This window comes from Oncorhynchus tshawytscha, unplaced genomic scaffold (assembly GCF_018296145.1).
Source record: "Oncorhynchus tshawytscha isolate Ot180627B unplaced genomic scaffold, Otsh_v2.0 Un_contig_1223_pilon_pilon, whole genome shotgun sequence".
Classification (NCBI taxonomy): Eukaryota; Metazoa; Chordata; class Actinopteri; order Salmoniformes; family Salmonidae; genus Oncorhynchus; species Oncorhynchus tshawytscha.
The window spans coordinates 81,665-97,177 of NW_024609622.1; the positions used below are offsets into that span (position 1 = coordinate 81,665).

The following is a 15,513-nucleotide window of genomic DNA, read 5'->3' on the forward strand; positions in this document are numbered from 1 at the left end:
CTCACAACCAGTTCCAAGTCCTTCTCTTCCGCTCTGGGAGCCGTTTGTTCCGACTCCCGAGCGTTATGATGGCAACCTCGGAGCTTGCAGAGGCTTTTGGTACAATGTTCACTAGTATCTGAGGAACTGCCCTACTCTTATGTTAGCGAACGGGCCAAGATTTCCTTTCAGATTGGCTTCCTTGTGGAGCAGCGCTCACCTGGGCCACGGCGGTGTGAGAGAGACGGTCCCCAATCTGCTTCTCCTACTCCAGATTCACGGAGGAGATGAAGAAAGTCTTCGACCACCCATTCTGCGGTAAGGATGCCGCTAAATGACTTCTGTCCCTCCATCAAGGGCCCCATAGTGTTGCTGAGAGGGCATGTGAGTTTCCCACCATCGCTGCTGAGAGTGGCTGGAATGAGGAGGCCCTTCAGAGAACATTCCGGAACGCGCTCACTGAGACCCTCAAGGACGAGTTGGTGTCCAGGGATGAGCCTGATGGACTTGATGAACTCATCTCTCTCGCTATCCGCATCGACAACCGTCTCTGTGAGCGTCAGAGGGAGAGGGTAGGGAGGGTTGCATGTCCCATGACATCTGCTTCAGTGCCTTGTCCTCCTTCTCCAACTGCATCCCATCCCCCTTCCAGATTCTGAACCCATGCAGCTCGGCCGGGCCTGTCTCTCTCCAGAAGAGAGGCAAAAACAAATCAGCGCTATGAGCTGCCTATACTGTGGCCGGGTTGGTCATTTTTGTCTCCACTTGTTCCCTGCGTCCAGCAAAAGAGGGGGCTAGGCAGTAGTAGGGGATATACTGTTGAGGCAAATCGCCTGCCCATCTTCCCCCAAACCGACTGCGCCATTGACCTCCAGCCTGGAGCTCCTCTCCCCAATAGCCGGTTGTGTAACCTCTTGCCCCGAGTAAGAGGCTATGGAGAAGTACATCCAGGATTCTCTGGCTGATGGACTTATCACGCCATCTTCCTCCCCGGTGGGTGCTGGGTTTTTCTTTATGAAGAAGGATAGGTCACTGAGGCCGTGAGTAGACTTCTGTGGGCTGAATGATATTACAGTAAAGAACAAGTACCCTTTGCCACTCATCAGGTCTGCTTTTGCCCCCCTCCATGGTGTCACAGTGTTTACCAAACTCGACCTCCGGAATGCCTACCACCTTGTTCGCATAAGAGAGGGGGATGGGTGGAAGACTGCATTCAACACACCAGCTGGTCACTTTGAGTATTTGGTCATGCCTTTTGGTCTTACTAACGCCCCTGCTGTTTTCCAGAAACTAGTCAATGACGTGCTGAGGGATGTGATTGGACGCTTCGTTTTTATCTATTTAGATGACATTCTGATATTTTCCAAGGACCCAGCAACACGTTCACCAAGTTCTTCAACGGCTGTTGGAGAATAAGCTCTTTGTTAAAGCTGAAAAATGTGGGTTCCATGCTGCCTCAGTGTCTTTCCTGGGTTATATTATTGCACAGGGACAGTTACGTATGGACCCCACCAAGGTCATGACAGTCACAGAGTGGCCTGCACCCTCTAACCTGAAGCAGCTACAGCGTTTCCTGGTAGGCATATAGGCTTTTCACTAGGGTTGAATTTACTCATCAGTAAACTTTGGAAACAGCTTGATTTTACTACTTTTAATGATAAGAATAAGCCCATATCTGATTGATCAGAGGGGTTATGTCCACATGTCAAGCCAACAGGCGCAGGGCGAGAGCTTAAAATGCTCCGTTTTTACAATCTGAACACCTGAATCACTACATGGACTAGGGTTGAATATACTCATCCTATAGGCCAGGCTACACATATTCATATACAGCATACATAGGCCTACAAGGTCATACAGATTTTAGGTTTTAGGTCAGAGGCATGGTGCCGTGACGTGTTGACTCACTTGAAGCTGACTGCTGTGTTCCTGAGTGACCCGAGATAGAAGGGAGTTCTGTGTTACCATCTGAACTCTGACTCTCATATCTGCTGCCGATGAAACAGGTTTAAAGGGCTCTATTCAATCCGTGTCACTGAAGTACAGCTTTACAGTGTGATTAAAATTTAAGGAAATGTTCCTGCTTTCGCGGAGACTGCATTCACGGTAAACGCTGCATATGTCGGATCAATCTGAAATAGGGCTGTCCCGAGCCATACCATTACCCAGCATCCAAGAGGATACTTCCATGGGCTTGGAGGTAAAGCAGCTGGAAGAGTGGGCCACATCCAACAACATGATCCTGAATGGGAAAAGGTCTGTGGAAATTGGGATATGTTTTTCTAGAGACCATCCGCAATCTGTACCACTGATAGAGGACAGGAAGTACGAGTGGTAACAACCAAGTATCTTGGTTTTCATCTAGACTCGAACCTCAGTGGTAACACACATGTGGGGCAGTCAGTGAGGAAGGCCTCAAAATGTAATATCTGGTCAGTCTATACTACACTGGTCAGGCCTTGTCTGGAATACGGTGGAGTGCTGTTAGTTGGATGCAGTAACACGGTGGAGTTCTGTTAGTTGGATGCAGTAAAAAGCAGCAGGCCCAACTAGACAGGGTGCAGAGGAGGGCCTTGAGGATCATCTCCAGAGGTGGAGCAGTCCGACCACAGCTCCCCTCACTGCAGAGCAGGTGAGATCAGGCTGCAGTGCATCTGGTGAAGGACATGCACACTCTTGACCATCCACTGAATAACCTGCTAACCTCCAAAAAGAGGGAACTGCACCACCAGACTCTTGAGAAACAGCCACAAACGGTCCTGTATGACTGTCCTGTATAACTGTCCTGTATAACTGTCCTGTATAACTGTCCTGTATAACTGTCCTGTATAACTGTCCTGTATAACTGTCCTGTATAACTGTCCTGTATAACTGTCCTGTATAACTGTCCTGTATAACTGTCCTGTATAACTGTCCTGTATAACTGTCCTGTATAACTGTCCTGTATAACTGTCCTGTATAACTGTCCTGTATAACTGTCCTGTATAACTGTCCTGTATAACTGTCCTGTATAACTGTCCTGTATAACTGTCCTGTATGACTGTCCTGTATGACTGTCCTGTATGACTGTCCTGTATAACTGTCCTGTATAACTGTCCTGTATAACTGTCCTGTATAACTGTCCTGTATGACTGTCCTGTATAACTGTCCTGTATGACTGTCCTGTATATGACTGTCCTGTATAACTGTCCTGTATAACTGTCCTGTATGACTGTCCTGTATAACTGTCCTGTATGACTGTCCTGTATATCTGTCCTGTATAACTGTCCTGTATAACTGTCCTGTATATAACTGTCCTGTATGACTGTCCTGTACAACTGTCCTGTATATAACTGTCCTGTATAACTGTCCTGTATAACTGTCCTGTATAACTGTCCTGTATGACTGTCCTGTATAACTGTCCTGTATAACTGTCCTGTATAACTGTCCTGTATAACTGTCCTGTATAACTGTCCTGTATGTATAACTGTCCTGTATAACTGTCCTGTATAACTGTCCTGTATAACTGTCCTGTATAACTGTCCTGTATAACTGTCCTGTATAACTGTCCTGTATATAACTGTCCTGTATAACTGTCCTGTATAACTGTCCTGTATAACTGTCCTGTATAACTGTCCTGTATAACTGTCCTGTACAACTGTCCTGTATAACTGTCCTGTATAACTGTCCTGTATAACTGTCCTGACTGTCCTGTATGACTGTCCAGTATAACTGTCCTGTATAACTGTCCTGTATAACTGTCCTGTACAACTGTCCTGTATAACTGTCCTGTATAACTGTCCTGTATAACTGTCCTGTATACTGTCCTGTATAACTGTCCTGTATAACTGTCCTGTATATATAACTGTCCTGTATAACTGTCCTGTACAACTGTCCTGTACAACTGTCCTGTACAACTGTCCTGTATAACTGTCCTGTATAACTGTCCTGTATAACTGTCCTGTATAACTGTCCTGTATAACTGTCCTGTACAACTGTCCTGTATAACTGTCCTGTATAACTGTCCTGTATAACTGTCCTGTATAACTGCAGTACAAACCACCTGAGAAACGCCACTCTGCTGTCAGACTGTATGATAACTCTACCAAAAATTCTATTTTTTACAATCACATTTTAATATTTTAATTTCCATCATGACAAATGTCCTGTAATGGATCAACTGTTCTGTATTTTATTCATGTCACTTATGTGTTCTGTATTTTATTCATGTCACTTATATGTTCAGTATTTTGAATAAGTTTTTTTTGTAATTATTCATTTGGGAAATTCTGCATTTCTTAAGTTTTATCTAAGCAAGAATAAATAAACTCAAACTCAAACATGATTAAAGGAGCCCATGGCACCTTGATTACATAGATCACACAGAGGAGAGGTTATGATGTTCATTAAATTATGTTTTCTAGGTGGAAGTTATACCTTGTGTATGAGATTAAAATGTATCAACTGGTGATTAGGATGAACCCACTAAGTTCCTGATTAACTTAACTAGTGAGCCTCTATAGCAGCTAGTTCCATGGACAAAGTGATTTCAATGGACTTTGACAAAGTCAGATGACTTTCAGTCAACAATCTCTTTTGTGTAGCTTCACTCCGTAGCCCACATACTAGTGGTGTCATTTAGAACACCATTCAACTCAGTGTTCTGATAGTTTCTGTAATGCAGCAGCAAACGTTGTCACCGATTCTCCCTCTTCCTGATGTCTCCTGTGGAACCTGAACCTTTCAGCATTAACTAGTGGTTCACGTGAAAAATGTCCTTTAAGTATCTCCACAATATCCCCATACGTCTTATTACCTGTTCTGTCTGACTGTAGCAGGCTGCCTAGTAAATTACATGTCACAAAAAAATGGAGGCACAATGTTATCCGCATCAATGGATGCTTCCAAAGTTTGTCTTGAAAAGTTGAATAAATGTCCTTTCCTTTACTCATTCCTCCCTTTTTAATCACGTTGTTTTCCCGCTCCGACCTCCGTCTCAGGTCCTTTTCTGCCGTCCCTGACGATGTTAACTCTCTCTTTCTTAGCTAGCTCGACTATGCACTTGCCTCTGCTAGCAATACACTGTGCTAACATTAGCCTATACTGTACCACAGAAAATAACCGTTTTAAACTGTTGTAAAAAGCGACTTCCGGCGCCGACAGAGATGGCCGCCTCGCTTCGCGTTCCTAGGAAACTATGCAGTTTTTTGTTTTTTTACGTGTTATTTCTTACATTAGTACCCCAGGTCATCTTAGGTTTCATTACATACAGTCGAGAAGAACTACTGAATATAAGATCAGCGTCAACTCACCATCAGTACGACCAAGAATATGTTTTTCGCGACGCGGATCCTGTGTTCTGCCTTACAAACAGGACAACGGAGTGGATTCCATGCATCGACCCAAAAAAACGACTCCGAAAAAGAGGGAAACGAGGCGGTCTTCTGGTCAGACTCCGGAGACGGGCACACCGTGCACCACTCCCTAGCATTCTTCTTGCCAATGTCCAGTCTCTTGACAACAAGGTTGATGAAATCCGAGCAAGGGTAGCATTCCAGAGGGACATCAGAGACTGTAACGTTCTTTGCTTCACGGAAACATGGCTCACTGGAGAGACGCTATCCGAGGCGGTGCAGCCAGCGGGTTTCTCCACGCATCGTGCCGACAGAAACAAACATCTTTCTGGTAAGAAGAGGGGGGGGGCGTATGCCTTATGGCTAACGTGACATGGTGTGATGAAAGAAACATACAGGAACTCAAATCCTTCTGTTCACCTGATTTAGAATTCCTCACAATCAAATGTAGACCGCATTATCTACCAAGAGAATTCTCTTCGATTATAATCACAGCCGTATATATCCCCCCCCAAGCAGACACATCGATGGCTCTGAACGAACTTTATTTAACTCTCTGCAAACTGGAAACCATTTATCTGGAGGCTGCATTCATTGTAGCTGGGGATTTTAACAAGGCTAATCTGAAAACAAGACTCCCTAAATTTGATCAGCATATCGATTGCACAACCAGGGGTGGAAAGACCTTGGATCATTGTTACTCTAACTTCCGCGACGCATATAAGGCCCTGCCCCGCCCCCCTTTCGGAAAAGCTGACCACGACTCCATTTTGTTGATCCCTGCCTACAGACAGAAACTAAAACAAGAGGCTCCCACGCTGAGGTCTGTCCAACGCTGGTCCGACCAAGCTGACTCCACACTCCGAGACTGCTTCCATCACGTGGACTGGGATATGTTTCGTATTGCATCAGATAACAATATTGACGAATACGCTGATTCGGTGTGCGAGTTCATTAGAACGTGCGTTGAAGATGTCGTTCCCATAGCAACGATTAAAACATTCCCTAACCAGAAACCGTGGATTGATGGCAGCATTCGCGTGAAACTGAAAGCGCGAACCACTGCTTTTAATCAGGGCAAGGTGTCTGGTAACATGACCAAATACAAACAGTGCAGCTATTTCCCGCCGCAAGGCTATCAAACAAGCTAAGCGTCAGTACAGAGACAAAGTAGAATCTCAATTCAACGGCTCAGACACAAGAGGTATGTGGCAGGGTCTACAGTCAACCACGGACTACAGGAAGAAATCCAGCCCAGTCACGGACCAGGATGTCTTGCTCCCAGGCAGACTAAATAACTTTTTTGCCCGCTTTGAGGACAATACAGTGCCACTGACACGGCCTGCAATGAAAACATGCGGTCTCTCCTTCACTGCAGCCGAGGTGAGTAAGACATTTAAACGTGTTAACCCTCGCAAGGCTGCAGGCCCAGACGGCATCCCCAGCCGCGCCCTCAGAGCATGCGCAGACCAGCTGGCCGATGTGTTTACGGACATATTCAATCAATCTTTATACCAGTCTGCTGTTCCCACATGCTTCAAGAGGGCCACCATTGTTCCTGTTCCCAAGAAAGCTAAGGTAACTGAGCTAAACGACTACCGCCCCGTAGCACTCACTTCCGTCATCATGAAGTGCTTTGAGAGACTAGTCAAGGACCATATCACCTCCACCCTACCTGACACCCTAGACCCACTCCAATTTGCTTACCGCCCAAATAGGTCCACAGACGATGCAATCTCAACCACACTGCACACTGCCCTAACCCATCTGGACAAGAGGAATACCTATGTGAGAATGCTGTTCATCGACTACAGCTCGGCATTCAACACCATAGTACCCTCCAAGCTCGTCATCAAGCTCGAGACCCCGGGTCTCGACCCCGCCCTGTGCAACTGGGTACTGGACTTCCTGACGGGCCGCCCCCAGGTGGTGAGGGTAGGCAACAGCATCTCCCCGCTGATCCTCAACACTGGGGCCCCACAAGGGTGCGTTCTGAGCCCTCTCCTGTACTCCCTGTTCACCCACGACTGCGTGGCCACGCACGCCTCCAACTCAATCATCAAGTTTGCGAACGATACAACAGTGGTAGGCTTGATTACCAACAACGACGAGACGGCCTACAGGGAGGAGGTGAGGGCCCTCGGAGTGTGGTGTCAGGAAAATAACCTCACACTCAACGTCAACAAAACTAAGGAGATGATTGTGGACTTCAGGAAACAGCAGAGGGAACACCCCCCTATCCACATCGATGGAACAGTAGTGGAGAGGGTAGCAAGTTTTAAGTTCCTCGGCATACACATCACAGACAAACTGAATTGGTCCACTCACACAGACAGCATCGTGAAGAAGGCGCAGCAGCGCCTCTTCAACCTCAGGAGGCTGAAGAAATTCGGCTTGTCACCAAAAGCACTCACAAACTTCTACAGATGCACAATCGAGAGCATCCTGGCGGGCTGTATCACCGCCTGGTATGGCAACTGCTCCGCCCTCAACCGTAAGGCTCTCCAGAGGGTAGTGAGGTCTGCACAACGCATCACCAGGGGCAAACTACCTGCCCTCCAGGACACCTACACCACCCGATGTTACAGGAAGGCCATAAAGATCATCAAGGACATCAACCACCCGAGCCACTGCCTGTTCACCCCGCTATCATCCAGAAGGCGAGGTCAGTACAGGTGCATCAAAGCTGGGACCGAGAGACTGAAAAACAGCTTCTATCTCAAGGCCATCAGACTGTTAAACAGCCACCACTAACATTGAGTGGCTGCTGCCAACACACTGACACTGACACTGACTCAACTCCAGCCACTTTAATAATGGGAATTGATGGGAAATGATGTAAATATATCACTAGCCACTTTTAACAATGTTACCTTATATAATGTTACTTACCCTACATTATTCATCTCATATGCATACGTATATACTGTACTCTATATCATCGACTGCATCCTTATGTAATACATGTATCACTAGCCACTTTAACTATGCCACTTTGTTTACATACTCATCTCATATGTATATACTGTACTTGATATCAGCTACTGTATCTTGCCTATGCTGCTCTGTACCATCACTCATTCATATATCCTTATGTACATATTCTTTATCCCCTTACACTGTGTATAAGACAGTAGTTTTGGAATTGTTAGTTAGATTACTTGTTGGTTATTACTGCACTGTCGGAACTAGAAGCACAAGCATTTCGCTACACTCGCATTAACATCTGCTAACCATGTGTATGTGACAAATAAAATTTGATTTTGATTGATTTGATTTGATTTGATCAATGTCCTTTGCAAAATATTCAAACCGTTCTATATATGAGCTCCATTGCTTAATACTTTTATCAAACTGTCCAATGTTTCCAACAATTGCAATCATTTTTCGTTTCTCAATAGGCTCCTGATTGTCACTCACTTCAATATTGTCCTCAAGCACAGCAACATTTTCCTCATTCACATGATCTTCATTCACTTCACTTATTGATGTTTCCTCCTAAGTTTGCTCATTTAGCAGTTTTTACTTCCAAAGTTTGTCTTGAAAAGTTAAAGTCCTTTCCTTTACTCATTCCTCCCTTTTTAATCACGTTGTTTTCCCGCTCCGACGTCCGTCTCAGGTCCTTTTCTGCCGTCCCTGACGATGTTAACTCTCTCTTTCTTAGCTATCTCGACTATGCACTTGCCTCTGCTAGCAATACACTGTGCTAACATTAGCCTATACCGTACCACAGAAAATAACAGTTTTAAACTGTTGTAAAAAGCGACTTCTTCCAGACAGAATAGTTCCTGTATATTCAGACTTACTCATCACCAATCCTTTGTTATGTCTGGTGGGTTTCATAACCACGTCTGTATGACAATTCAATAATGATGAGACAGGAGACAGGAATCAGTTCAACCATTTATCTTGAACGTGATCATCTCAACACATACAAACCCCCATGATGCTCTTCTGCACAACCCCAATATACAACCCTAAGCAGACAAGAACACTGAGACGTGTGAGGAGGTCAGGGGTGAAACACTAGATCAGGACATGATAGAAATGGCAGGGCTGGAAATAGACACAGAGACACATTCTGATCATGGTGCAGACCTGACCTGAGACACCCAAACAGAAGATGCCATAGAAAAGTCCTGGCCAGTAGGTTATATGGGATTTCCTTTCATCAAAATCCAGAACACTGACATGAGGCATCTGTCAATATAAAGTTACTTTAGAGCTTTAGTGAAAGGGTGGAATGACTTATTGTTACTATCATTTAGTGAAAGGATGGAATGACTTATTGTTACTATCATTTAGTGAAAGGATGGAATGACTTATTGTTACTATCATTTAGTGAAAGGATGGAATGACTTATTGTTACTATCATTTAGTGAAAGGATGGAATGACTTATTGTTACTATCATTTAGTGAAAGGATGGAATGACTTATTGTTACTATCATTTAGTGAAAGGATGGAATGACTTATTGTTACTATCATTAGTGAAAGGGTGGAATGAATGACTTATTGTTACTATCATTTAGTGAAAGGATGGAATGACTTATTGTTACTATCATTTAGTGAAAGTGAAAGGATGGAATGACTTATTGTTAATAGTGAAAGGATGGAATGACTTATTGTTACTATTATTGTTACTATCATTTAGTGAAAGGATGGAATGACTTATTGTTACTATCATTTAGTGAAAGGATGGAATGACTTATTGTTACTATCATTTAGTGAAAGGATGGAATGACTTATTGTTACTATCATTTAGTGAAAGGATGGAATGACTTATTGTTACTATCATTTAGTGAAAGGATGGAATGACTTATTGTTACTATCATTTAGTGAAAGGATGGAATGACTTATTGTTACTATCATTTAGTGAAAGGATGGAATGACTTATTGTTACTATCATTTAGTGAAAGGATGACTTAGTGCTACTAACATTTAGAGAAAGGATGACTTAGTGCTACTAACATCATATCAGTAAAGAGAGTCACACACAGCGAATAAATTATAAGCTATAAAAAAATAACGTGCTGACTAACGGCGAATAAACTATAGACTTTAAAAATAAAGAGAGTCGCACACTCCATATATAAACTCCCAGTCATCTAACACTGTACCTTGCCGAAACGTTGGTGATTTACCCAATAAATGACTGGGAGTTTATATATGGAGTGTGCGACTCTCTTTATTTTTAAAGTCTATAGTTTATTCGCCGTTAGTCAGCACCTCCACACAAAATCATTTTTTATATTCTATTAACATCAAACATAAAACATTTAGAACTGCTCTTTTTTGTTATACTGAACTCAAATATAAACGCAACCATTTCTAAGATTTTACTGAGTTACAGTTCATATGAGGAACCCAGTCAATTGAAATAAATTCATTAGGCTCTAATCTATGGATCTCACATGATTGGGAATATTAAATTATCTAGCAACAGCTCTGTTGGACATTCCTGCAGTCAGCATGCCAATTGCATGCTCCCTCAAAACTTGAAACACCTCTTGCATTGTGTTATGTGTAAAACTTATAAGCTTTCTGTGCGTATGGAACGTATTTAAACGTCATATTCTGATCAAACATAAACCACATGATTAGAGTGAAACATCATGTTGTGTTTGACACAGGGACGACCTGACACAGGGACACTGAGGAGTCATCACAAACACTAAACCCTGGATAGAGGGGCTCAGTGAATGTGGTGTGGAATGTGTAACGGTGGGTCAGTGTGTCAGAGGAGACTCTGTAGAAGGACAGAGTGCCGGCTGGCCAGTCCAGATACACTCCTACTCTGTGGGATCTGCAGGAGGGGACGTATTTGGTAGTGAGATTATTATTGTGCCTGGCTGTGTAACTATTGTCAGAGCAGAACAGACTCCAGGACTTGTCATTCTGTCCAATCCCACAGTCATTAACCCTTCCTCTCCTGCTGATTCCTTTATATGTCACTCCTATATCAGCCCATCTCCCACTCCTCTCTACCTCCCAGTAACAGCGCCCAGTCAGACTCTCTCTACACAACACCTGTTCATCATCCTCAAATCTCTCTGGGTGATCAGGATACGGCTGCTCTTCTCTCGTACATGTCACCTTTCTGTTCTCCTCAGACAGAGAGAGGTGTCTGTTTACTGTGTTTGGGTCCAGTGTGAGATCACAGGCATCTGATGGATGAAACCAGACACAATATTAGAAATCATCATCATTCATATTAGAATGTTAACTCACTTTTCACTAATTAATTTCATGTAGATCATTCTAGGTATCAAAAGGAGAAGTTAAGGTAACTTGAGACTTGTAGAGAGAGGAGGGAGGGAAGCGCTGCTAAGGTACACAATAGTAGATGTTGGTAGACTGAAGGTGATCTTTGGTAAAAGGGGTGAATTGGTCATCAAAAAGAAAGGAGGACCAAGTCACTCTTCATATAATTGATTAAAATGTAACTTGAGACTTGTTGAATGATCATATGTTATCCTGTATGGTAATATAAAACACACTTATTCCATTAATTACACACAAACACCTGTACGCATCATGAACACACACAAACATTTCTAATGTAACACGAACACGACACACACATTGTCAAAGCAACACTTTCTAAACTTTGGTGTCCCTGATTTATGCTTCTGTAGAACTAAACTTATATTTAATATGACCAAGTAAGTAATGATGGTGGTCTTTGACTTTGTCTTAACTTGAATTAAGACTTATTCTTAGTCATATTCTTCACAGCAGTCAACACTCACATTTTCTAAGCCCAGGTTTCATTCTGTTCTCTCCACCATGTTCCACACTGTAGCGGTAAACAGAAGAACAGACAGTCATTGAGTGATATACATGAACTCACACTCACGCACACACATATAACTTAGTCCAACCTATCTGAGGGGTTGGATGCATTCAGTTGAACAACTGACTCGGTATCCCCCTTTCCCCTTTCCCCCTTTCCCCTTTCCCCTCCCCCTTTCCCCTTTCCCCTTTTCCCCTTTCCCCTTTCCCCTTCCCCTTTCCCCTCCCCTTTCCCCTTTCCCCCTTTCCCTTTCCCCTTTCCCCTTTCCCCTTTCCCCTTTCCCCTTTCCCCTTTCCCCTTTCCCCTTCCCCTTTCCCCTTCCCCCCTTTCCCCCTTTCCCCCTTTCCCCTTTCCCCTTTCCCTTTCCCCTTTCCCCTTCCCCTTTCCCCTTCCCCTTTCCCCTTTCCCCCCCCCCCTTTCCCTTCCCCCTTCCCCTTTCCCCTCCCCTTTCCCCTTTCCCCTTTCCCCTTTCCCCTTCCCCTTTCCCCTTTCCCTTCCCCTTTCCCCCTTTCCCCTTTCCCCTCCCCCTTTCCCCTTTCCCCTTTCCCCCTTTCCCCTTTCCCCTCCCCCTTTCCCCTCCCCCTTTCCCCTTCCCCCCCTTTCCCCCCCCTTTCCCCTTCCCCTTTCCCCCTTTCCCCTTTCCCCTTTCCCCTTCCCCTTTCCCCTTTCCCCTTTCCCCTTTCCCCCTTTCCCCTTCCCCTTTCCCTTCCCCTTTCCCCTTTCCCCTTTCCCCTTTCCCCTTTCCCCTTTCCCCTTCCCTTTCCCCCCTTTCCCCTCCCCCTTTCCCCCTTCCCCTTTCCCCTTTCCCCTTCCCCCTTTCCCCCCTTTCCCCTTTCCCCTTTCCCCCTTCCCCTTTCCCCTTTCCCCTTTCCCCTTTCCCCTCCCCTTTCCCTTCCCCTTTCCCCCTTTCCCTCCCCCTTTCCCCTCCCCCTTTCCCCTTTCCCCCTTCCCCTTTCCCCTTTCCCCCTTTCCCCTTCCCCCTTTCCCCTTTCCCCTTTCCCCTTTCCCCTTTCCCCTTTCCTTTCCCCTTTCCCCTTTCCCCTTTCCCCTTTCCCCTTCCCCCCTTTCCCCTTCCCCTTTCCCCCCTTTCCCCTTTCCCCTTTTTCCCCTTTCCCCCTTCCCCTTTCCCCCTTTCCCCTTTCCCCTTTCCCCTTTTCCCTTTCCCCTTTCCCCTTTCCCCTTCCCCTTTCCCCTTTCCCCTTTCCCCTTTCCCCCCCCTTTCCCCCCTTTCCCCTCCCCTTTCCCCTTCCCCTTTCCCCTTTCCCCTCCCCCCTTTCCCCTTCCCCTTTCCCCCTTCCCCTTTCCCCTTTCCCCTCCCCTTTCCCCTCCCCCTTTCCCCTTTCCCCCCCCCCTTTCCCTTTCCCCCCTTTCCCCTTTCCCCTTTCCCCCTTTCCCCTTTCCCCTTTCCCCCTTTCCCCTTTCCCCTCCCCCTTTCCCCTTCCCCTTTCCCCTCCCCCTTTCCCCTTCCCCTTTCCCCTTTCCCCTTTCCCCCTTCCCCTTTCCCCCCTTTCCCCTTCCCCTTTCCCTTCCCCTTTCCCCTTCCCCTTTCCCCTTCCCCTTCCCCTTCCCCTTTCCCCTCCCCTTTCCCCTTTCCCCTTTCCCCTTCCCCTTCCCCTTTCCCCTCCCCTTTCCCAATAGGTGGTAAGAACTTTTGTCTTAACAGGCCTAATAACTCAAACATGTCTGATATGAACATTGACATAAACCCTCTCCATACTTGAGTTTCTCCAGTCTGCAGTGTGAATCCTCCAGTCCAGCAGAGAGCAGTCTGACTCCTGAGTCTCCTGGGTGATTGTAGCTCAGGTCCAGCTCTCTCAGGTGTGAGGGGTTTGACGTCAGAGCTGAGACCAGAGAAGCACAGCCTTCTTCTGTGACTAGACATCCTGACAGCCTGCAAAGAGTAAAATAATTTTTTAAAACAAAATGCTATTCTTTTCTTTAGATACACGTATATTAGTGTCCTGAAACCTGCCATATCTATTCATAAATGAATGTATCATTATTATAAATGAAAAATTATCAAAGTATTGCTTGAAGAGAGAAAAATAGAAATAACAAAATATTTGAGTAGACTGGCCAGACCAGTTTAAAAAGCGGTATCAGTCAAAAGACAGACAGTGAAGTATCAGATTTAGATTGTATTGAGTATACAGCCCACACCATATTTCAATGGTCACCCCCAAAGCCAATTCTTCCTTTGGCAGCCTTTCCTTCCAGTTCTCTGCTGCCAATGACTGGAACAAACTGCAAAAATCTCTGAAGCTGGAGACTCATATCTCCCTCACTAGCTTTAAGCACCAGCTGTCAGAGCAGCTCACAGAGCCCCTGTACATAGCCCATCTGTAAACAGCCCATCTATCTACCTACCTCATCCCCATACTGTATTTATTTATTTATTTAGCTCCTTTGCACCCCAGTATCTCTACTTGCACATTCATCTTCTGCACATCTATCACTCCAGTGTTTAATAGCTATATTGTAATGACTACGCCACCATGGCCTATTTATTGCCTTACCTCCCTTATCTTACCTCATTTGCACACACTGTATATAGACTTTTTCTACTGTATTATTGACTGTATGTTTGTTTATTGCATGTGTAACTCTGTGTTGTTGTTTGTGTCAGACTGCTTTGCTTTATCTTGGGCAGGTCGCAGTTGTAAATGAGAACTTGTTCTCAACTGGCCTCTCTGGTTAATAAATAAAGGTGAAATAAATCAAATAAAATATAAAATATATTTTGACAGTGAAGCAGCATTTTTAATTTGGCTTTATAATCCAGCATTTTTAATTTGGCTTTATAATCCAGCATTTTTAATTTGGCTCTATAATCCAGCATTTTGGATTTCAGATCAATTGTTTAATCTGACGTGACAGTATATAATGTCACTGTTTATTTGAGGTTATTTTCCTACATATCTGTTTCACCGTTGAGAAAAATAAAAGCACTTCATGTATCTCGTCCCCCCATTTGAAGAAGTCATAAGTATTCTGACAAATTCACTCAAAGTGTAATAAAGTAATTAACTGTTTACTATCTGGTCCAATATTCGTTGAAAGCGAAGACTACATCAAGCTTGTTTGGATTGTGTTTTGGGTGTGTGTGTGTGTGTGTCCAGTGTGTCCAGTGTGTGTGTGCATGTGTGTGTGTTTGTGCGCGTGTGTGTGTCCAGTGTGTGCGTATATGTGTGAATGTGTGTGTCCAGTGTGTGTGAATGTGTTTGTGTTCAGTGTGTGTGCATGTGTGTGTCCAGTGTATGTGTGTGTGTTTGTTTACAGTGTGTGTGTGTGTGTGTGTGTGTGTGTGTGTGTTCATTAAGTGATACACGTGAACATACATAACCACAGACACACACACACTGCATTCGTCATAAACACACACACACACACACTTCATTTGTGATTAT

General features: G+C 44.7%; 1 protein-coding gene across 1 annotated transcript; it reads right to left on the reverse strand.

Annotated features, from left to right (window-relative positions):
• Positions 1-10,075: 10,075 nt before the first annotated feature.
• On the reverse strand, positions 10,076-11,846 carry LOC121845308 (stonustoxin subunit beta-like). Its single transcript, XM_042316402.1, has 2 exons — positions 11,843-11,846; positions 10,076-11,471 (listed from the first exon to the last, which is right to left on the reverse strand). The coding sequence occupies exons 1-2, from the start codon at positions 11,844-11,846 to the stop codon at positions 10,924-10,926; spliced, it is 552 nt and encodes a 183-aa protein (XP_042172336.1). The 3' UTR covers positions 10,076-10,923.
• Between the last annotated feature and the right edge of the window lie 3,667 nt (positions 11,847-15,513).